At 44.8% G+C, this 24,029-nt stretch overlaps 1 protein-coding gene across 1 annotated transcript in view; it reads right to left on the bottom strand.

Annotated features, from left to right (window-relative positions):
• Positions 1-258: 258 nt before the first annotated feature.
• NUGGC (nuclear GTPase, germinal center associated) overlaps positions 259-24,029 on the bottom strand; it is a 39,848-nt gene continuing 16,077 nt past the window's right edge. Inside the window, exons 10-18 of the mRNA XM_065879677.1 lie at positions 18,793-18,898; positions 16,975-17,108; positions 12,252-12,416; positions 10,242-10,399; positions 8,642-8,783; positions 7,344-7,452; positions 5,883-6,019; positions 3,758-3,848; positions 259-404 (exon numbers count right to left, since the gene is read on the bottom strand). Of these exons, the coding sequence (XP_065735749.1) occupies positions 259-404; positions 3,758-3,848; positions 5,883-6,019; positions 7,344-7,452; positions 8,642-8,783; positions 10,242-10,399; positions 12,252-12,416; positions 16,975-17,108; positions 18,793-18,898 (1,188 nt within the window). The remainder of the gene's footprint in view (positions 405-3,757; positions 3,849-5,882; positions 6,020-7,343; positions 7,453-8,641; positions 8,784-10,241; positions 10,400-12,251; positions 12,417-16,974; positions 17,109-18,792; positions 18,899-24,029) is intronic.

Raw genomic sequence — 24,029 nt, 5'->3', positions numbered from 1 at the left:
CATCTAGTACTTTGTACCTGCTAATCTCAAACTCCTGATGTATCCCTCCCTACCCCATTTCCCCTTTGGTAACCATAAGTTTGTTTTCTATGTCTGTGACGGTTGCTTCATACTCAGCTTATGATAGAAGTAACAATATACTGAGTTGTCTATAAAGCCCCCAAAATTGGGAGGTGTTCTTTATTAGGTTTTAACAAACAGTAGTAAATCTGATTATTTGCCTCCAGGTTTGTATTCCATGGTGCTAAGCCCCAAGAATTAAATCCATGTTTTGGGGGGGCCAGATTTGCTAGGGGACATTCTCAGAAGGAAATCTTGCATGCCCCTACGCAGCAGTGCATTCTCAGCAACCTCCCTCAGGCTCCTGTGCAGCTTCTCCATCTCCTTGCATTCACTTTTGACATCTACAGAAGAGCAGAAAGTAAGCATTAGGAGATAGTCCTTTTCAGAAACGTCCCCAGAAAGCAAATCCCCCGAGAATCCTGTTCTGACCTCTGTCACCTGTCCCAGAATCTAAGCTTGAGAATGGAGCTTAGAGATCAGACAGTTCAGTCAATATGTTTTATAAATAGCTCGATCAAACCAGGCATTCTTGCTTTTATCTTAAGGCTTATCTCAGCATAGGGGGCACCTTGAAAATAAACACAAACCTGCCCATAAAAAAGGTCTGGGAAATCACTGAGTCTTTACAAAGGCCTCATAAGTGCTCAGTGGAAGGAGATACAAAGCACACCCCACACAAAACCTCCCCCAAGTCTTTTCCAGGCATCTCTCTCCTTTTCCGATCTCTCTCCCCACAGCTGTGCCCGTTCTAAGGGAATCTGCTCTTACTTTTGGCATCTCAGGCTCTTAGCCCATGATCTGAAATCAAATGGTATCCTTTTGATGGTTAATTTTATGTGTCCACTTGTCTGAGCTGTGGTGCCCAGATATTTGGTCAGATATTATTCTGGATGTTTCTGTCAGTATATTTTTGGATGAGTTTTACATTTAAATCAGTGGACTCTGAGTAAAGCAGATTGCCCTCCGCAATGTGGGTGGGCCTCATCTAATCAGATGAAGATCTGACTAAAACAAAAGGCTGGTCTCCCCTGAGCAAGAGGGAATTAATTCTCCAGCAGACTGCTTTTGGACTTGAACTGCAAGTCTTTCTTGTATCTCCCGCCTCCTGGCCTCCCTTATCAGATTTTGGACGCACAAAACTGCCATAGTTGCATGAGCCAATCCCTTAAAATGATCTCTTTCTCTCTCTATGTATGGACATATGTATACATTCTATTGGTTCTGTTTCTTTGGAGAACCCTGACAAACACAGTCCTCTTTGAAGGGACACTTCAGACTGACCTTGGGGTTGGCTCTGGCATTGCTCCCGAAAGCCTCTCCATCGCCCTTGGCTCTATATGCCCCGCATCATGACTCAGACCCACCCACCCTGAGCTGGACAGTGATGGGGAGCCAAGACCTTGACCAAGAAGGGAGTCAGGGGCTTCCCTGGTGGCGCAGTGGTTGAGAGTCCGCCTGCCGATGCAGGGGACGCGGGTTCGTGCCCCGGTCCGGGAAGATCCCACATGCCGCGGAGCGGCTGCGCCCGTGAGCCGTGGCCACTGAGCCTGCGCGTCCGGAGCCTGGGCTCCGCAACGGGAGAGGCCACAGCAGTGAGAGGCCCGCGTACCACAAAAAAAAAAAAAAAAAAAAAGAAGGGAGTCAGAACCCTGAGTCTATTTGTCTTTCTCCTGAGTCTAGAAGGTCTCCCATTTCCTCACTGCCTCTTAAATCGTATTTATCCTTCCAGGCTCCATTCTAGGGCCCAGCTTACTTGAAGCTACCCCAGTGTCCCAGCCCTGAATAACCACTGTCTTCTGCACTGTGGGAATAACAGTCTGGCGCCCAAGTGCATCCCCTCCCTCAGGTTTTTGTATAAATGTCACATTTCCAGTGAGACCTTCCCTGGCCACCCTGGCCCCTCCTCCGGGACCTCTCTCTCTCCTTCCCTGCTTTATTTTTCTCCATAGCATGTATCGCTCTTCGGCTTGCCACACACTTTATTTATTCTGCTTCCTGCCTACCTTCTGCCCTCTGGGCTATAAGCTCCATGAAGGTGGAGATTTTTGTCTGTATTGGTCACTGCTGTATCCTCAGTACCTAGAACACTGCCCAGCGCCTAGGAGGGGGCTGTGGTTTCTTGGAGACTGAATGCATATGATCTGCTATTGTGTTTTACAGTCTTACACATCTTGTCTTAACAACCAGCTAAGACTCAGAGCAGGCACTGTTTCAGACCTCTTTGGTACCTGGCACAGTACTCCCTACATAGTGTATATTCGCTGGTGATGGGAAGAAAAGGAGACGGTCTTAAACTATGGCAAAGAGTAATTTACATCAAACTCAGGGGAGCATATTCTGTCTGTGAGACCTGGAGAGTCGGAAGACCTTTGACCACTTCGAGCGGGGCGGGGTGGGGGGTTCTTAAAAGAAGACACGATTGGGTGACTCTAATCTTAAAACAGGTTCAAGACAGATGGTCATGGGAAAGACCGATAAATTGCAGTGCAAGGGTGTCGTAGCTCCTTCCCAGAGACCACTAGGAACAGGTTAGATGGCCGTCTCACCAGCCAGAATTCAGAGAGAACGATGATTTCCAAAGAAATACGTTAAGTGCAGGACAGATCTTTAGAAGCGGAAATTGTGGCTTTTTCTTTGGAAATAGCCCTGACCACTTTCACCCTGATGGACTCACCAAAGGCAGCAGCTCTTTTTTTTCCCAAGCAGACAACTGTGCACATAGTTTAAAACCTAAAAGACCCAGTGCAAAGCGAGTCTCTGCCCTCCCCATTCTCCAGCCTCCAGTTCCCCTCCTTAGAGACAACCAGTGTGACCAGTTGCTGTGTATCCCATGGAGATTTTTCTGCATATACAGACATGAACATATGCTTTTCCTTTTTTTTCTCTCACAAATGGCAACATATTACATGCTTTTTTTTTTTTTTTTTACTTTACTATATACCTTGGAGCTTGTTTCTTACAGCTACATATAAAGCTGCTTTTTTTTTTTTAACCAGTTGCAAGGTCCTCTACTAGTGGTGTAGCTAAGTGAGCTTAACCATCGCGACCCCTAAGTCTCTGGATGGATCTTTGAGGTCTTGACACCATGAACAATGCTGCCCTGAATAACCTGGTGCACGTGCCACTCTGCCATGTATGAGGATATCAGAGGATAAATGCCTAGAAGAAGGATTGCTGGGCCAAAGGATGTGCACATTTTTAATTTTGCTAGAAATTGTCCAGTCGCTGTTTGCACCAGTTTACACTTTCCAGTTTACACCAGGGGACCTGGTGGAGCCCATGGTGTGAAGGGGAGATGGTTGCCTGTACCACATGCCCCTGGTGCTGCATCCCCAGCTTCCTGGTGGATGAAAACAAACCTTCTCCACCACAACCAGAAAATGAGGCTTCTCATGGGAAGAGATCAATCTAAAAGAATGGGTTTATGGAGACACCAGGACAGGGGTATGGATTTGACTTTGCCGCTTTCCAGCTATGGATCCTCAGCACATTATCTAAGTTTCTGCATCTGCAGAATGGAGCAAGACTGCCTGCCCCTGAGGGGGAATGTAAGAATGTGGTGAGACTGTTGTGCACAAAACCCGAATATAATGCTTGGTCTCAGCTGGGTGTTAAATCCAGCAAAGAGCAACCACAGTTTGGGGGGTAGGGGTGTGGCATCATCACCCTTTATGCAAAGGTTGTATGTATTTACCTGCAAGCTCCTTGTAGAGCCCATCCCCCTGGGACCAAGCAAGTGTCAGCATGGTGGTGACGCTGCCCTTCACCTTCTCCGTGATTCCATTCTACACGACAAAGGACGGTCATTCTGTTAGGAGGGCACAGCCTAAGGGAAAGGAATCTCATGAAAAGGACCCCACCCAATCCCCCAGCCAGAGAATGTTAGCGACTGGGGTTGTCTTTTGGCAACTTTTTCAAAGTTTGCATTTTGGCACATTTTTCAAAGTCAGGTCCAAGGGTGGACCGCTTGAGAATACCCTGGGTGACCAGAGTCATCAGGACAACATTTCTGAGGGGTCCCACCTGCCTTTGTATCTCCTTTCCTAGACTCGTGGAAATTGTACCTCTGATGCTGAATGACCAAATCAGGAGTAACGAGGAGGCACAGAGGCGTGGTGGGGGGAGAACAGCCACCGCAGAGACAGAAGAAGAGGCAAAGAGAGGGTCACCGTCCCATTGTCCTATCATGCGTTTAGTCACTGCGTAAATGTTTGTTGACCTCCTGCATTTCATAATACACCATTAATATATAACTTTCCGACTACCTGAGAAATGTCTTCTTGCTACTCTCAGTCATTCTATCAACTAAACCAGTTTTCCTCTTCTAAGCATCTCTTGCCTCCCATTGAAAAACACTGGACTCTCCACTAGCCTGACAGAGCCTAGTTTTGAACCTGCATCTCCTGACTCCAAGTCTTATGGTCTTTTCTTCAATGCACCAGGCTGGGAACCCAAAGCTCTAATCTCGGCTGCATCTGTGAACCTTGTTCTAATACATCATGCCCTTGGCCTCAGCTTCCTTGTTTGTCAGATCAGAGAATGGGAACCCTCTGTGGTCTTGCCCAGTTTCACTTTCCTGCATGGCTGTCACTTAAGATACATTTGTACATGCTCAACGTGCTAATCATTTTTCCGTGGAATTGTTTTCTTGGGCACCTTAAGGGCCGGTTTTTATACATTCAGTGGGGATTGGCAGCTGTAGAGTTTGGCAAATTTTCTGCAGGTATTTGTAGTCGGTGGTAATATGTTAAATGATGGAAACTAAACCACGCCTGGTAAATGAGATACCTCTTAGCCTGGTCCAAGAGATATTACATGCCTTGTATTGTGGAGAAATGTATTTTCCATAACCGTGGTGATGCGGGGAGAGGAGACTGTGCGGAAGCAGGTTTCAAGAAGCAGGCTGGTTCAGAGGTGGACGGAAATAGCAAGGAGCCGAGGTCCTCAGGAGGTTGGGAGAGAGTCAGCTAAGCCTGGACTGAGGCTGATGAATTTGGAAACCCTATTGGCTTGGAGCCTGGGGGGGGGGGGGTGGGGGGGTGGGGCAGCCAGCAGTACCTTGGACTAAAACAAAGAATTTATATTACTTGGGGAGGGGTTGGCTAGCTAAGAGACCCAGGGCTGGGATAAGATCATCCAAGCGTACTTGACAGAAGCACTTAGGTTTGAGGAAACTGTTAGGAACTGTCTTCTGAGATAGACAGCGTCACACCTAAATCTATGCCAGGGACTGTAACAGACTGACCTATAGTAGTTGACTGGCATTTATCTATTGGTATTTTATGTAGACAAGTCATTTTCCCTCATTTAAAAAAAAAAATCTGTCTTAAGATTATGCTATTGCTGGAGCCAGGTTACCTGGTCCCAAATCCCCGCTCTGTAACTTACTAGCTGTGTGACCTCTTGATACACCTCTCTTTGCCTCCGTTTTCTCATCTGTAAAATGGGAACAATAAGAGTATACTTCACAGAGTTGCTGGGGATTCAATGAACTCATGTTTGTGAAGAGCTTAGTATCCCCTCTAGATACTACAGTTGTCCTAGTGATGACTCAGTAAAGAGGAAAGAGGCGGGAGAGAGCTGGAGGGGCTGCATTTCTGAAGCCACGGTCTCAGAGAGAAGCCCGAGCCAGCATGTGGTGGCAGTGGAGGCTGGCCTCCTCCCCAGAATCATGGCCATCGGTTGGGCCCTCTCTAGAGAAGGCATCCGGCTCTATTTGGGCCCAAACAACTACTACTTCTTCTGTCTTCTGTACCTGCTTCCTGTGCTCCCCCAGGAGCCTCTTTGGGACTGGAATTCAAACCATGGATGTCAAATACCTTCAGCTGGTGAAATTGGTGCTGCATCCTTTCTTGAGCCCGTTCGAACATGCCCTCGTCCACCTGCCGGTCCAGCCCTCTTCTGAGGACATCTTTCATTCTTTCACATGCTTTTTTGCCCGTGATCTGAGCTGCCTCTGGCAAAAATGATAGTCACAGTCACAGCACAGCAAGGACTTGCTTAGAGACCTTTAGCATCAGAAAGATAGACAAGCAAACAGGGACCTCCCTGGTGGTGCAGTGGTTAAGAATCTGCCTGCCGGGCTTCCCTGGTGGCGCAGTGGTTGGGAATCCGCCTGCCAATGCAGGGGACACGGGTTCAAGCCCTGGTCCGGGAGGATCCCACATGCCGCGGAGCAACGAAGCCCGTGCGCCACAACTACTGAAGCCTGCGTGCCTGCAGCCCACGAGCCGCAGCTGGAGAAAGCCCGCGCGCAGCAACGGGAATGCAATGCAGCCAAAAATAAATAAATAAAATAAATAATAAAAAAAAAAAAAAAAAAAGAATCTGCCTGCCAGTGCAGGGGACACGGGTTCAAGCCCTGGTCTGGGAAGATCCCACATGCCGCAGAGCAACTGAGCCAGTGCGCCACAACTACTAAGCCTGTGCTCTAGAGCCCACGAGCCACAACTACTGAAGCACACGTGCCACAACTAGTGAAGCCCGCACGCCTAGAGCCCGTGCTCTGCAACAAGAGAAGCCACTGCCATGAGAAGCCCGTACACCACAATGAAGAGTGGCCCCCGCTCACCGCAACTAGAGAAAGCCTGCACGCAGCAACGAAGACCCAACGCAGCCAAAAATAAATAAATAAATTTATTTTAAAAATAAAAAATAAATTTAAAAAGCACATTAAAAAAAGACAAGCAAACAAACTATACACACATACACACACATATGTATTATACATACCTACCTACATACACTTATATATATTCATACATGTAGCACCATTTTCTACACCGTGGAAATAGAATAACATGATACAAAACACTAACTCAATATTTAGATCATTTTCATGTTGAAAATCTAATGAGTGAATTAAGCAGAAGCTTCCAAAATTCCAAACTCACCTGCCCACCCCAGAAAAAAAAAAACAGTGGGACCACCAAACCCAGAAAAAGTTGGAAAGTGAGTTTACAAATACTTAAAGAAAATAAGGATGAGAATTGGATAATGGATTTTATAGTTTAATTAGCTGAGATGCAGCACGGAGAGGAGAAGCAAGGTGTCTAGATAAAGGGTGGACAGAAAGAACTAGAAACACACAGATAGAAATGGGTCATGACTGACCTCTCCCCACACCCTTGCAATTGTTTGGTTTTAATTTGTAGAGCAGGAGTGTTTTGGGGACTCAGGACACAGGAGGACAAATACTTTGAAGGGGGAGCAGCAGACTAGGATGCTAAAGGAGCCGACAGACCCCGGAGGAGGTGGAAAAATTACTCTCGGGGGCCCACCTTCGTAACAGGGCTTCAGGTCGTTCTGAACAGAGGTGCTGAGAGACTCATAAATCCTCCTCTTCTTTCTGAGGATGTGTCCCTCCAGGCCTCCCAGGATGGCGCTTATCTGAGAATCCACGTTAACAAAAAGCCATTTGTGACAATCCCTTAATAGAAGCAGGGCAGGGGTTCCTGGTGTACGGCCACCGCCTCCTCTGCCCTGTATTATCGTTGGCTGTTCACACGTCTCCGCCACTGTGAACTCCTCACAAGCAGGAACTTTATCTGAAGCACTTTTATATCCCCAAGTGCTTCCCACAGTGCCGGGCACCTCAGAAAACTCGATAACTATTTGCAGAGTTGAACTCGGGTGCATGCAAGCTGCTGGGATGGGGCACTTGGGGGAGGGCGGGGGAGGCACAGGCGATTTCTCTAGTGTTACCCTGTAATTTGGGATGGGCCTGTGCTGTGGACTGAATAGTCACGTTTCCCCCAGATTCTTCTGTTGAAATCTTAAACCCCAATGTGATGGCATTAGGAGGTGGGGCCTTTGGAGGTGATTGGGGCCTTTGGAGGTGATTAGGTCTTAAGGAGGGAGCCCTCCCAATTGGGATGATTCCCCTTATAGACAGGACCCCAGAGAGCTCCTCTGCCCCGTCTGCCATGTAAGCACACAGCAAAAAGATGGCCACCCGTGAACCAGGAAGCAGGCCCAACCGGACACCAAATCTGCCTGCGCCTTGATCTTATACTTGCAGTTCCAGCACTGTGAGAAGTAAATTTCTGCTGTTTGTAAGCTGCCTGGTCTATGGTATTTGTTACAGCAGCCCAAACAGACAAAGGCAGCCTGGACTAAGCAAATGAGTCACAGACAAGAGTCTTGAGGCCTCAAAACTAAAAAACAATCTGCAAAAAAAAACACTTCTTTAAACTTCACCACTGTGGATAATACTTCATGATATTGGCAAAAATGATAAAGAACTCAGTGAGAATGTTACAAGTGGGTTCAAATGTTTATACTTCTAAGGATTCTTTGAAGATTCTTCTTGGGAACTGGGGCTACTTGACAATCTCAGCATTTACTCTTCCTTTCTTCTCAGTGGGACAAAGCTTGCTACGTCTGTAGCAGACTCAGGACCGCTTCTCTTTGCCCCATCCCACTATGTTCTGTATCCCACAGTGCCTGCTATAAGGTCCACCCAGACCCTGGACACTCCAGGGAAACAGGTGGGAAAAGACAGGCAACCTCCAAAATCCTGCTGGGAAGAAAACCACTACCCAACCTCGCTGCCCCCTTCACTTTATAAGGATCTTACCTCCTGGATCAGGAAACTCTTTTTATAGCTATCATATTTCCAGCCATTTCTTATCCCAATTTCCGTCATCTTCTCCTGCAGAGAGCGCTTAAAAGCATCTATGTGGGGCATCAGAGCTGAGCCATCACTGGGCTTCCCAGACCTACAGGGGAAAGCACAATAAAATGTTAAGAGACAACGGTGGCTATTGTGGGGTGAAAACAAAGAGGGAACTAGCTGGTATTCTTTTACTCATTTTTAAGAGAAGGAGGATGAAATCTAACAGTTACAAAATTCCTATAATGAAGTCCGTGCAATGATGTCCATTTTACAGATGAGAAAGCTGAGGTTCAGAGATGGTAGCTAATGTGTTCAAAGTCACACAGCTAGTAAGTAGCAGGGCCAGACCTTGGGCACTGATCTGTTTAACCTCAAAACTCATAGTCTTTCTGCTGCCCAGGTGTTCCCACTTGAAAGGGTGGGACGAACTACACCTTAAAAGATGGATAAGATTTAGGGACGTGAAAAGAAGGAGGAGGCATTCTCCACAGGGACGACATAGTGAACTAGGTTTCAGGACATCCCAGGAATAAGAAGCATCAGGTGAGTAGAGGAGAGGGCAGAGGCTTGAAGTCCTAGCTCTCTTCTTATGAGCCGGGTGACCCTGGGAAAACTATACGATTCCTCCGAATGGCAGTGTGGTCACTTGTAAGAAGACCAGAGCCACCTCAGAGGGTTATGGGAGGATGTGATGACATGATGCATGCAAAGTGCTTATGGTACATCTCAGCCGCTCTTTGCTGTCCTCAGGCTGGTTAAAGCCAGGGGTTGACACTGACAGCGGGGTGGGGAGAGATGGGAAAGGCCAGTTGGAAGCAGGTGGAATGTCTTGAAGGCCATTCCAAGGAATTTGGAGTTTACCCTACAGATGTGTAAAACAGGGGTGGGTGAGCGTAGGTAGAATCGCAGGATTCCAAACACATTTAAAGGAAGGTTGGGGGCACGGGGGTGGAGGCACTGAGTAAGAATCGAGCAAAGGTAGAATGGCTCAAACAGGAGAGGGTGGTAGGCCAGGTGAAATGCCAGGGGCAAAGGAGGGAGACTGGGGACAGGCTGGGGATTACGAGAGACTGTTTCTGTGGATGGTGAAAAGGATTGGAGGTCAAGGAAAGAGGGAAGGACGGGGCGCTGTGAAGGTTCGAGCCCCCCACCCCACGCTGTGTGAGCGCGCTGTGTGTCAAAAGCAAGCAGAGTCATCGGGAGCCACTTTTCCTTTTCTCATTCAGGGAAATTTACGAAGGCCGTGTGTTTCCTTAACTCCACACTCTCCAGCCAAAATGCCCCTGTCCTGGGCTCAGATCCCCGGTGCATGTAGGAGATACTTGAAAAATAATGGGAATCATAAAATTAATCTGAAAGCAGCATCTCCAGCTGCACTCCAGGTCACCACAGGAAATTTTTAAGTAAACCAAACTAGGGCTTTTGTGTTTTGCCAAAGACTAAGTTTTCCTCCTCAAGTTGCAAGCTACTCCGGACCCTTCCAGATCCAAAGTACAAATTCTTAAAGATGAGCGTTCTTCGCATGTTTGTTCACAGAGGATCCAAGTGAAGGATCCTTTACCTAAAAATGCCTCCAAAAACAGGATCAATCTGTTCATAGATGGGCTGCGTGATGGCTTCGTTCAGATCTATTCTCCCAAGAGTCCTGGAGGCATAGATACCGTTTTTCAGGCAAACCGCTTTCAGAGTCTGGTGAAAACCCTGGTTTCCTCTACTCCTCTGGATAATTAAACAATAAGATAGTGGAGTTAGTAGGTGTTACCTAGAATTCACGGGATCACAGCTGCAGTGCCTTTGGCCAAACACCATTACCAAGAATCACAGGGAAGAGCAGAGACATGATCTTTCAATGTATTATTAAGCTACACAGAGAGGACAGCAGTCACACCTCAAGTTGGCGGGTGCCCCTGCCCTGGGTTCCCAAAGCATCCTCTGCTCTCTGTTTACATACAGCTTTGCGTTTGTCTCTTTACTCATCAGGCTGCTAAACTGGACCATCCGCTGGTTAAGATCAGGCCCGATGTTTCATCCATCGTGATGTCCTCACCATCTGGTCCTGGTATAGGTCATGCTTGATAAATAAGTGCTAAATGAGCAGTTATTAAGTGAAAGTGTGCTCTGACTCTACCGCGAGTATGTGTTTTAGGTTTTCCGAGCACAGCCTCGATGTTTTACACTTTTTATTACATATTTGATAAAACGTAACTTGATGTGTATCTCTTTGTAATATTTTCTCCCAGAGACATAAACTCACACATCGGAAGAAAAAAATAATATGAAGCTAGAGCTGTAAGAGACTTGACAAATTTTAGCCACATCGTGATTGATCCTCAGTAAAGAGAATAAAAAATACATTTGCACTGACTGAAATTTCAGTAGAGGTCTTTGTGATCATTAATCAATGATATATGTTTTCAGTGAATGGCCATGTAGCGTGGTACAACTGACATCATACTATCTCTATCTATCTATCCATATCTATCTTCCCATATCAATCTATCATCTATCTCTATTTTAATATTCTGCCATTTTTGCTTAATATTATAACATGAGCATTTCCTGAATTCATTGTAAATACTTCCAAAAAATTATTGGAATAACCACGTAATGTCATATGGATGTATCATATCATTAGCATTCTCGTATGATTAGACATTTAGGCTATTTTACTATGTTACCTAAAGATATGATGTTAGTATATACATGTCTGCCCAAATATCTGATCGCAAGGGCAAGTTGCTTATCAAATAGGAACGCCCTGGGTTGTGCCCGTAGTCACAGAGTAAAGAAGCCATTGAAGGGCTGAGGAGAGCGGGGACAGTTCCTGGGATGAAGCCCTGGTGACAGCCTGAAGGTGTCTGATGCTGCTTCTTCCTCCACAAGCACATTGTCTCAGAGGACTGGTCCCCACCTCATGCCTTCACCTTCTCAGCACCCACCCACTCATTCACTTTTTGTGATCTGGGATCTTCCACCATCGTATAGAAACAGTTCTCTCCAGGGTCACTTCGTTGCCGATCGTTATGAAACAAATTACCCCAAACTTCATGGCTTAAACAGCCACACACATTTCTTATCTCTCATCCCTTAGAAACCCCATATAACTATTGAATAATGAAAAGATAAAACCACAATTTGAAAAGATAAAACAACAAGTGAGAGACTATAGGGTGCTTTCTTACTGTGTATCTAATTGATACTTACATCAGCCCTGTGAAATAGATTGGGCAAGTGTTCACCATCCCCATTTTACAGAAGAAAAATCCCAACAGGCTTAAGTGGGTTTAGGGCCTTGCCCAGGCCTACGGAGAGGATGTTTGGTGGGGCTGGCATTCCAAACAAGACCCTCGGATCCTAAATTCCAATTCTTTCCCCTGCGCACGTACCCTTCCCTGCGTCCTCACAAGGCACAAACACTTCCCTCAATATGCTTTCCTGTGTGCAATTTCACTCTCTCCTAATTTCTTCTAGCTCTTTATTTCTTTCGAAAGCAATGGCATAGTGAAAAAAGGTGGAGAATCAGGCAGGCCTCACCGAACATCACGGCTTTTCTTTTCAGAGGGTCACTCACCACCAGGCACGCCCCAAGGATCTGTCGGTAGGAACTCCTGGCATTTTGGACCCCTTCTTGCAGAGGCTGCACTATGTGGGCAAAGCACTGGTCGATGGCCTTCTCCAGCAGCTGTATCTTCTCTTCCACAAATCTCCGCAGGCCATTCACGTGCAAGTATTCGTTCTAGGAACAAGGGCCATCAGGAACATGAGGCCACCCCCTCCCTAAAGGCACCATCTCCTCCAACTCTGCTTTCTTTAAGTCTGTCACCAACACAAGATTGAGCTTGAGCAGATCACCCACGGTGGACTCCTCCCTGTCATCCCCGTAAGGCACCCTTCAGGGCACAGACCTCCTTAAGCTTTGTGGGATTGGAGAATCAAACAAATATATCCTCCTGCAACTTTTCCTGGGGTTTAACCCATTAGGCTACTTGAAAGAGTAAATATTTTTTAAAAATCCAATTGTCATTAAAAGAGATTTTTCCAATGACATCTGATTCAACAAATATTTAATGAACTTCGTGCACAAAGCAGTTTTGGAGGAGAGGGTTTCTCAAACTTTAACGTGCATAGAAACCACCAGAAGAGTTGGTTCAAACCCAAGGGCCTGGGATTCTACATTGCTAGCGAGCCCCAGGTAATACTGATCTTCTGGATCCTGCTTTAAATAAACAGCAAAGCTACAGGAGCATAAAAATAAAGACTTGGTTCCTGCTTCAAAGGAGAATAGCCTAGTCAGGGAAGAAAATATCTATTCAAGTAATACGAGGGAGTGACCGCCAGGGGCAGCCTTGACCTCTGGGTTCCAAACTGGGAACTCTGTAGTGTCTGTCCCCTGTATGAGAACCCTGGGGACCACATGGTGTCTGACTGCAGTGGAAAGAAACCACACTCCTTAGCTCATCACTTAAGGTCCTTCGTGGCCAGAACTCAATCAATTTCTCCAGCACCACCAGCTCTCTGTTTGCCCAAAAGGTCCTCCCACGTAGCTGCCTCTGAACTTTCTACCATTCCCCAAACGTGCCATCCTTTTGGTCCTTTGCATGTGCTCTTCCCATGTTCTCATACTCCCAAAGCTCAAAAGTCACTTCCCATGTGATGCTCTCCCTGACTCCCCGGGCAGAGTTGGGGCGCTCTTTCCTGGGCTCCCGTTGCATTTAGGACACCCCTGCTGTGCTATGTCTCTCTCAGGCCATGTGTCTCCTGCCCTGGGCCAGGACCTTGCTGGAGAGACAGACTCTGTTGTTCATGTTTGTTTATTCCAAGGCAGGGCACGGAGAGCACGGTCCATAAACATTTCTGGGGAGAATGAATGGCGTGGAGAAATGGCTGGATAACGTAGGCTTTTAAAGTGTATTCCAAATGTTATGACAGAAATAGCTCTTGAATTGAGGTGTGACCTTACAGAGATGACTTAGCATCTCTGGATCGCAAGGGCATCGTCTGTGAAGTAAGTGAATGGGGCTGAATGATCCTGAAAACAGCCTCAAACTCCTATACCCTGAGTCTCAGAGGAGTTTTAGAAGTTTATGGAAACTATTCCGCTTCAGGCAAGCCCTGGGGAGTTTCGGAGTTTTCACTAGTTAGAATTCTATAAGCCATACTTTCTCCCCCAGAGTTCCCTCTAGATTCTTTGGAGTTTGTCGGGTCACTAGTGATCAAAATGAAAGAAGAAAAAAGTCATGAGAAGAAACTCACGGGCAAGATTCTCACAAAGGCTCACTCTCAAAGAATCCTTGTTGAAGAAGCAAAAGAATGATAAGAAGGGAAGGGGCTGGAAATAAAAGAGCAGTGAAAAAGGGAAAGGCTGGCATCTACTATGAATAAATGCAGGACTCATTCAACACTGAGATCGTCATAATCAACTTCCCATTGATTCTTAAAAATAAAGACTAGATCCCTGTTCATTTAAAATCACTAACTATCCAAACTCTAAAGTTTTTGGTTTGAGTCACAATCTTAAAAAATGATCTGTCACATATATTTTTAGATTTGATTTTTTTTTTTCCGGAATGCAAAGGAGCTGACAAACTCTTGCCTTCCAGCTTTCCGTCAGAGAACTAAGACTGAGACCAATATCTGAGGCCAAAGAATGTTGTAAGCCTGCTGGCAACTCCTTCTAAAAGGCTATCACAGAAGTGCCAGCCAGCCCCCTCCTCTGTGTCTTCCATCACCTGCAGTCTGGCTACAAGGAGGGACTGAGCCCCTACACGGGTTGCACCTCCATACCACGCTCCAACTTCGATTGCAAAATGCTTTGTCCTGGTGTTTATAAAATAAACCAACCACACACAGCACCACATCCGATTCGTTTTCCATCAGCACTTCCAAAAATCTTTGGCTGAGCAGAGAGGCAACTTTTACCCCAAAGAATTTTGGGGGGAAGTTAGAATGTCAAAACATTCACTAGTATTTCAGAGGACAAAACTCAAATTGGAAAATCTCAGATTCCAGGAGGGTCTCTTTTTTCTTACACAGAACTAGACCCAAACAAGGAATAAGAGATACGATGAAAAAGATGGTGAATCTTACTCTATATGGCACTTTTAATTTCTAAAATGTGGATATTTGACTGACACTGCATGGACCATCAAGAGTTGACATTGCTGGGATTTCCCCGGTAGTACAGTGGTTGGGAATCCACCTGCCGATGCAGGGGACACGGGTTCGAGCCCTGGTCCGGGAAGATCCCACATGCCGCGGAGCAACTAAGCCCGTGCGTCACAACTACTGAGCCTGCACTCTAGAGCCCTCGAGCCACAACTACTGAAGCCCACACGCTGCAACTACTGAAGCCCGTGTGCCTAGAGCCCGTGCTCCGCAACAAGAGAAGCCACCGCAATGAGAAGCCCGCGCTCCGCAACAAAGAGTAGCCCCCGCTCGCCGCAACTAGAGAAAACCCACGCGCAGCAACGAAGACCCAACACAGCCAAAAATAAATAAATTAATTAATTAATTAAAAGTAAAAGAGTTGACATTGCTTACTTTTCACACTGAAGTCAGGTCCCCACCAGCTGCCTCTGCTCATCACTCCACAGGGCCCTCCCAGGTTCACTGTCCCACAGTCTCAGGACCAGCCCCACCGGTACATTTCTCTCCACTTTCCCTATTCTGCATAACAAGAAGTCAGCTTGGCTGTGCAAACCTGATAGCTGACAGCAAGTGTGGAAATAAAGAAATACCAACCAAATGAGAACACACAAAGGCTATTAATTTAGAGCTCGCTATAGCAAGAGAGTCTGTGGCCATCACTTGCATTTGGCAGACACTCAAAGGCAAGCAGAGGGATGGGAAGGCTTCTGGTGCCCTGATCAGAGGCCCCTGGCATGGGGCAGCCGTAGGTGGAGACCTCAAAGCAGGGATCTTATGTGAGTCATGAGGATGCATATTTATCTTTTCTTGATTGGTCCTCAGTTGGAAGCAGGGATAAAGATTAGGGAAGCCCATGAGCTAACAAGGCGGTCTGTGATGAGAGTTTCATGGGCAGCCAATTATACTGAGGATGTGTGGGATCAGAATAATGCAGCCTGCTGGGAGACTGTCATTTGCAGAATTAAAGGCAATGCAGTCGTTGCTAAAGGGTTTAGTTTGGATGGGAGATGTAACCTTCCAGCCATACTTCTGTCATCTGAATCTGATGGGTTGCTTTTGTGTGTTTCAGGTTGTTTTAAGTTTTCTTTTCCGTTTTGTAAGCAGCCATTGCTCGTATGTTAAAACACCTAAGAGAAATGGCAATCTCTTTGCCATAAAATATGGATGACAGTTAAAAAAAAAAAAAAAGGATAAGGGAAGCCGTCAGTCGTTAACAAAGGTCTGGCCATTTGGGGCTGATTGTTTCAGAAGTTATTGTTTAGCTTCTTAGATTGTTACTAGAGATAGCAGTCTAACTTCCTACAAGTTTTAGAGCAGGCTGGCTTCCTGAGCTGTTCATTGTAGATGGGGGGTTGGTTTCCCAGGCAGCTTGCTGCAGGCTGTGGGTCAGAGTTCTGTCTTTATATGTGCTTGTTTGTTTGTATTTTCATTCCCTCACAAGGAAACCATGCAGTTGGTGATTGATTCCAGCAACAAAGTTTTCTCCCAAACTCTCCCAAACCTCGAATTTAGCAGCTTATCCCTCTTATCTTAGGGTAAAAAAAAATTCATCCATCAAAAAGATAAACTTTGTCCACTACTATGAAAAAAGTCATTTTTAACTGGTTATTCAGAAGACCTGCATTCTAGACCATGAAGATAATATCTCTCTGCTGAAAGGCCCTCCTCTTTTCCTTCCTCTCACATTATATAACCACGCTGCTCTGAGTTTGAGATTCTGACAGCACCAGGCCATGCACGAAGTCCACAGGCAGAAGAGAGTTTTTTGGACTGTATGTGCACACATGCCTCTTTAGGATAACCAAGAACTGACATATTCCAGTAGAAGTAGGCAAATCCCTCCTGCCATTAAACACATTCTACTTGATTCAAGTCTCAGGAGAGGCAAAAGTGACTATTTTTACCTTTTCCTCTCAGCCCATCTGTCATAGGTAAAACATTATTTCTTTTTTCTTTTTTTTTTTTCACTCAAAGGTTACAATGTTAACCCTCAAATTCTCTTTCTGCTCTCTTTAGATTCTCTAAGCTTAGGGTCTTCCTCTGATGAGAAAAGAAGGATTACGGTGAGTTAATTTTCTAACTTGGTAAGAGGGAGCATTCTGCCCAGGCCAGGAGGCAGAGGACACACAGCCCAGGGGTCTTCCTACCGGCAGGCTGTCCATGCAGCTGAAACTGTCCGTGAGCAGAAACAGGCCAAAAGCTTCAGTGACATACTTGGTCACCATCCTCCTCTTCTTATCCAAGAGCCTTCTCCTGATATATTCTCTTAACTTGGGGATTTCTGGAATTCACAGGCAGCACAAACAATTTGAAAAGGCCAGAGCTGGTGGGAAATAGAATTCTTAAACATTAACAGATCACGCTGGCTGTCTGAATTAACTTCCGCTGAGGTCCTAGGCGGGTAGGTTGCTCACTAAACCAACCTATCTGTTTTCCCCAGTCTAGGATCAGCAGCTATGCGTGGTGCTAATTTTATTCAGTGGTAGAGAACAAACTCTGTGGAAAAGTTCAGGCTGGGTAAGAAAACGGGCACTTCCCTCTGGACGGTAGTTACCTGGATAGTATATAGAACCCGGGGCTCAGATTTCTAGAGCCTCAGCCATTTGGTCCCGCTAGACTTTTCTATCTATATCAAATAACCATTAACATCAAAATAGCGCATGCTTGCTGTAGAAAGGGTAGGACCTCTGACAAGTGCAATTCCAGATTAGACACGTATCTTAGTCCGAATCCTCTGTTAGTCGGAAGATAATAGATGTCAAGCTACTTTCCCCCCATTATCCCTGTAAGTGGAAATGTTTCTATATTATTCCTTGCCTGTGCCATGCTGATTATTTCTTTGATATCCTTGTTCAAGCAGTTCCCCATTTCTGGCAACTTTTCACATCTTCTGCTCCTTAATCGCCTTTGACGCTCATCCATGTCTAGCGACATATAGGCCCATTTTAAACCATTTTCAGCTGAGATCAAGGTCAAGCTCGGATCCTGCCTCCTCACCCAGCTTTCCTTCAGTAATCCGGTCACACAGGTCCTGGGTTCTCTGAATTTCTGCTGTACTCAGAGCACCATAGAACTAGCCTCATTTTTACTTTGATTTTTGCACGTGGCTTAGTATAGTAAGTCCCCTACTTACGAACCTTCACGCTGCAAACTTTCAAAGATGCAAACGTGCATCTGGTTCCAGCAAGGAACCAGAACCTGCGCCATCAACGTCAGGCGCGAGTGACATTGCAGCCTGCCCTCCCTCTCCTATCACTGACCATCCTTCAGCTCTACCATCTCCCACCTCCTCCCCCTCCTCCAGTCAGTAACTCTTCTTGCCTGTTCCCTCCATGCCAGCCCCTGGATGCCAGCTGTTGTTCTGTACTACTGTACTTTCCAAGGTACTGGACTGTAAGATTAAATATGTTTTCTTTATTTTTTGTGTTTGTTTTTTATGTATTATTTGTGTGAAAAGTATTATAAACCTATTACAATATAGTACTATATAGCCAATTGTGTTAGTTGGGTACCTAGGCTAATTTTATGGGACTTAAGAACAAACTGGACTTACGAACGCGCTCTCGGAATGGAACTCATTCGTGTGTAGGGGACTTACTATATTAGCTCTTCATGTAAATTTCAAGTTCTCTGAAGAAAGCAGCCATGTTCTCTAACCCCACCCCACCCCCAAAGAAAAAGCATGCCATGGATGCTTTTTCTACCTGTCCCTGGGTGAGCAAGGACTCTCAAGGCAAACACTAAGGAAATGGCAACTCGTCGTAAGATTTGGAGGAGAAAGGAATTGTGGTCTCAGGCACCACAACAATGCAGAGACAAACACGCATATAGCTGCTCATAGGTATAGAAACTGTGGCAAACTAGAAGTGCGGCACAGAAAGTTCTAGAACGGGAAATTCAGAGTGCCAAGCTTAATCCTGAGAATTGGAGTGATTGAGATGAAAAAATATATATGTATAAATTACCGGTTTCCTCCTCGGTGAGGAGAGCCTGCTGCCAGTACTCCTGGGCGCTGACCGTGTACACCAGCTCTGAGTCTTCCAGAACCCTGGAGTCAGTTGGCAGCTTCCTCTGAAGTGAGAGAGGCACACAGAGAACAGAATAACTCAACCACCGCAAAGGCAACCATGCACATGCTCCACAAGAGCCTCCAGCAAACTTGAGCTCATTCGCTTTCAGTTCTGCACAAGCCCTGTAAGGAACAAGCAATAGTCCCAGGGTCAAATGTTCCCATCTGTCCGCCTTACAAGGTCAGAGGTTGTGAGGACACTGTTGCAGAGATTCTCTTGGGAGTTAAAAAAAAATAGCAATTCTAGAAGGAAATGTATAGAGAAAATAGTTCAACCGTGTATTTAACTTTAAAAAACTAAAGATAGAGTTACCATAGGATCCAGCAATCCCACTCCTGGGCATATATCTGGAGAAAACTGTAATTCCAAAAGATACATGCACACCTATGTTCATAGCAGCACTATTTACAACAGCCAAGACATGGAAGCAACCTAAATGTCCATCGACAGATGAATGGTTAAAGAATATGTGGTATATATACAATGGAATACTACTCAGCCATAAAAAAGAATGAAATAATGCCATTTGCAGCAACATGGATGGACTTGGAGGGCCTTATGCTACGTGAAATAAATCAGGCAGTGAAAAACAAATACCGTATGATATCATTTATTTGTGAAATTTTAAAAAAATGATACAAATGAACTTATTTACGAAACAGAAATAGACTCACAGACATAGAATACAGACTTACGGTTACCAAAGGGGATAGTGGGGAAGGAGATAAATTAGGAGCTTGAGACTAACATATACACATTGCTATATATAAAATAGGTAAACAACAAGGACCTACTGTATAGCACAGGGAACTATAGTCAATATCTTGTAATAACCTATAAAGGAAAAGAATCCGAAAAAGATTAGATAGATAGATATAGATATTATAACTGAATCACTTTGCTGTACACTTGAAACTAACACATCATAAATTAAGTACACCTCAATTTTTTAAAAAGCTATATTTAAATGTTCATAGGGGGGAAAGTACCAGGGTCCATTTTGGAAAAATAAGCACAGCCCTGACAAAGGCAGTGATGGGCAGGAGCCAGCTTGGACCAGCTCCTGAGCATCCACCATACACAGCTCCTCCCAGCTCCCCCCTCAGCACCAGCACATCGGTAGCTTGAAACTGGCAAGGGAACATTTACACCACAGGAATCGGCAAATGGTACACATTGGGCCTTTTTTGTTTTCTAAACAGAGAGCTGACTGTTAAAACATGTATCAACGTATCAGCACAACACAACACTGGGCAAAGGTCCTATAAAAGTGCAAGTTTCTTAACTGGGTGGTTAGTCATCCTACACATTTAAATGCAGAGTAATGTTTAAGCAAATGATGGTTTTAAATGTCAAGGAATTAAGAATCATATGAGAAATTTTTTATGATTAGAAAAACATCACCACAGAGAAGTCATACTAGAATGACACATAAATGATGTTTCATAATCCTTCATTCTTCTCACTTAAAAGAGAAAAGCCGTAAAGAGTATGCATGTGTATGCATGGGTATATGGGGGCGGTAGAACACAGTAGGGAGTTGTCAACCTTCTTCTGATGCAAAGATAAAAAAAAGCTGAGTGAGTGGTCCACTGGGAGAGGCAAGAAGCTGCATCTCTGCAATATCTCTGCATCTCAAGTTGTGAGCCCATCTAGTCAAGGCTGGAATACAGATTGCTAGAAGCCCCACACTCTAGTCAGGACTAAAGTTATATAAAGGAGCTGCCAAGATTATTATTTTTTCCCTGCTTGATAGAGTTTTGACTCTAGGAAAATGTTTAGGGAAAGTTGACCCCACTTTCTACTGGGAGATAAAACAATTAATTAAAAAGCAATTAAATGTTAGTAGAGTTTTGAAATAGTTGAAAGGAGTATTCCTAGATTTACCCAGGTGTTTGCATTATTTAAAATTTTGCTCTAAATTTTGTATATCTTTTCTAAAATTTATTGAAGATTCGTTTACACTTCTTGTTATTGTAATCCAAAGAAATATTTTTATAGTGTCAACGGGATGACTACAGTAGCAGGTTCCGTATTATTGTTAAAGAGAATTAGAAACAGTTACAGTTGGAGGGTAGGATCCAAGAGCTAAGTAGATGCTCATCAGATTATCCTATAGAAAGATGAGCCACTGTTATCATTTACACACATGGTTTTTAATAACTATATATAGCATAATGTATTAAGTTTGTAAGAAGATATTGTATATAAGAAAGGAGAAAACCTGGAAGCTCAAAATAGAAGTGACACAAGATGGAAGCAGAATCAAAAAGCATATAGTAGGGCTTCCCTGGTGGCGCGGTGGTTGAGAGTCCGCCTGCCGTGCAGGGGACACGGGTTCGTGCCCCGGTCCGGGAAGATCCCACATGCCGCGGAGCAGCTAGGCCCGTGAGCCATGGCCGCTGAGCCTGCATGTCCCGAGCCTGTGCTCCGCAACGGGAGAGGCCACAACAGTGAGAGGCCCGCGTACCGCCAAAAAAAAAAAAAAAAAAAAAAAAAAAAGCATATAGTAAAGTTGGAGTTAGATTGAAATCAGGAATATAATTTGTAGCCCCATTTTTTAAAAAATTTTATACAATTTTTAAAGGTTACTTTTCATTTACAGTTATTACAAAATATTGGCTATATTCCCCATGTTGAGCCTATCTTACACCCAATAGTTTCTACCTCTCACTCTTCCACCCCTATATTGCCCCTCCCTCCCCCCCACTGGTAACCTCTAGTTTGTTCTCTATATCTGTGAGTCTGCATCTTTTGTGTTATATTCAATAGTTTGTTGTATTTTTCAGATTCCATATATAAGCCATTATCATACAGTATTTATCTTTCTCTGACTTATTTCACTTAGCATAATGCCCCCCAAGTCCATCCGTGTTGCTGCAAATGGCAAAATCTCATTCTTTTTTATGGCTGAGTAGTATTCCATTGTATGTATGTATGTGTGTGTATATATCTCTATCTATCTATTTATCTACATATATATATACACACACATATATACACTGTGACTTCTTTATCCATTCATCTGTTGATGGAGACTTAGGTTGTTTCTAAGTCTCAGCAATTGTAAATAATGCTGCTATGAACATTGGGGTGCATGTATCTTTTTGAACTAGTTGCAACCCCATTTAAAAAAAAATCTATATTTTCTAGCTTTGTCATTAAAATGACTTTGCAGTGACATCACCCTGTCCACTTCTTTTACTTGTATGAATTATTTGATATGTACCCCTTGCACCCCAACTTTTATTTTTAATATTATTCTCTGCTAAAAGAAACTCAAGTTTCTTTGATAGTAATAGTTCAATGCCTTGAGGCAGGGAAAAAGAAAATGGGCCTGAATATGTTCTTGTTGCCAGAGAGGAAAGATATATTTTTTTAATGTCTGGGTAATGCTAAAAGGAACCAGCTAAAATTAAAGGCTCCCTTTGGCCAAGATGTGAACTTGAACATCAAAAAGAACACAGTAATTCTGTGAAAAGCCATGAGTTCATTATAATCCTCAAACTGAGTAAACTAATAAGGTATTATGAAATAATAAGCTCTATCTCTATCTATCTATCTATCTATTTATCTATCTGTCTACAGGTCTCTGCCCTGAGTTCCCAACACAGGGCTCCTAAACCCCTTATAAATAGGGGGTTTCATTCTAACATTGAGTCTTTGGCCCCAGTTCCCAGCACAGAGCTCCCAAATCCCTTGGAATTTCTACCCCCCACCCCCATTCTCCGGAGAGGGGAGAGGAGCTGGAAATGGAGTTAATAATTGATCATGTCTATCTGATGAAGCTCCATAAAATCCCAGTAGTGTAGGGTTCGGAGAGCTTCCAGGTTGTGAGCACATCCACATACTTGGAGAGCAATGCACCCCAGTTCCATGGGGACAGAAGTTCCTGCGCTGGGGACCCTCCCAGACCTCGCCCTATGTATCTCTTCATCTGGCTGTTCATCTCTTATCATATCCTTTATTATATAGTAAACTGGTAAATGTGAGTGTTTCACTGTGAGTTCTGTGAGCTGTTCTAGCAAATAACCCAATAATGCAAGGGAGAGGAGGTCAAGGGAACCAATTTGTAGCCAAGTCAGGCAGTTGTGGGTAACCTGGGGACCTACTTCTTGAGATTCATATCTGAAGTGGGAGGCAGTCTTGTGGGACTAAATCCTTAACCTGTGGGATCTGACACTATCTCCAGGTAGACCATGTCAAACTGAGTTAAATTGTAAGGTGCCCAGCTGGTGTCAGAGAGAACTGCTTGGTGCGAAGAAAACTCCCACACGTATGGTGTCAGAAGTATGAGTGCGGTAGTCATGTGCGAGTGACGGAGAGAGGCACTGGAACAGTAGCATAGGTTTTCTTTACAGATTTGCTAAAGCAAAGGCAAAATGCTGTATAATAATCACCTCAAAAGACATGCCTGAAAAAAAAAAAAAGACGTGCCTGAGAACATCAAAACCCAGCTTTCTTTTACCTGCCACATACAATTAGTCATCCAGACCTATGGATCTGAACCCCCTATTCGTTCTTGAATGCATCTCCTCTACTCTATTTCTATGGTTACTGCCTAGTTCAGGCTCTTATCACTTTTTTTTTGGCTACATTGGGTCTTTGTTGCTGTGCGCCGGCTTTCTCTAGTTGCGGTGAGCGGGGGCTACTCTTCGTTGCGGTGTGTGGCCTTCTCATCGCGGTGGCTTCTCTTGTTGTGGAGCACGGGCTCTAGGCATGTGGGCTTCAGTAGTTGTGGCACGCAGGCTCAGTAGTTGTGGCTCACGGGCTCTAGAGCACAGGCTCAGTAGTTATAGTGCACAGGCTTAGTTGTTCCGCAGCATGTGGGATCTTCCCGGAGGGCTCTGACCCATGTCCCCTGCATTGGCAGATGGATTCTTAACCACTGCGCCATCAGGGAAGCCCTATCACTTCTTTTTTTTTCTTTTTAACACCACCTAGATTACAGAAAAAGCCTCCCAGCTGGTCTTTCTACATCCAATCTTCACCAGCCCCTCTCCCCACCATTCATTCTCCATATTCCTGAGAAAATCACCTTTCTAAGATGCATAATATTTCCAAATTGAAATCAATAAGTGTAGTCCCAGGAGCCTGAAATTTTTCTTACAATATTTTTCTTAATTTTCTTT

The sequence above is a fragment of the Phocoena phocoena genome, chromosome 6 (genome assembly GCF_963924675.1).
Source record: "Phocoena phocoena chromosome 6, mPhoPho1.1, whole genome shotgun sequence".
In the NCBI taxonomy this organism is placed as follows: Eukaryota; Metazoa; Chordata; class Mammalia; order Artiodactyla; family Phocoenidae; genus Phocoena; species Phocoena phocoena.
The sequence above is the reverse complement of the archived record's forward strand: the minus strand, read 5'-3'. Positions and strand labels throughout refer to the sequence as shown.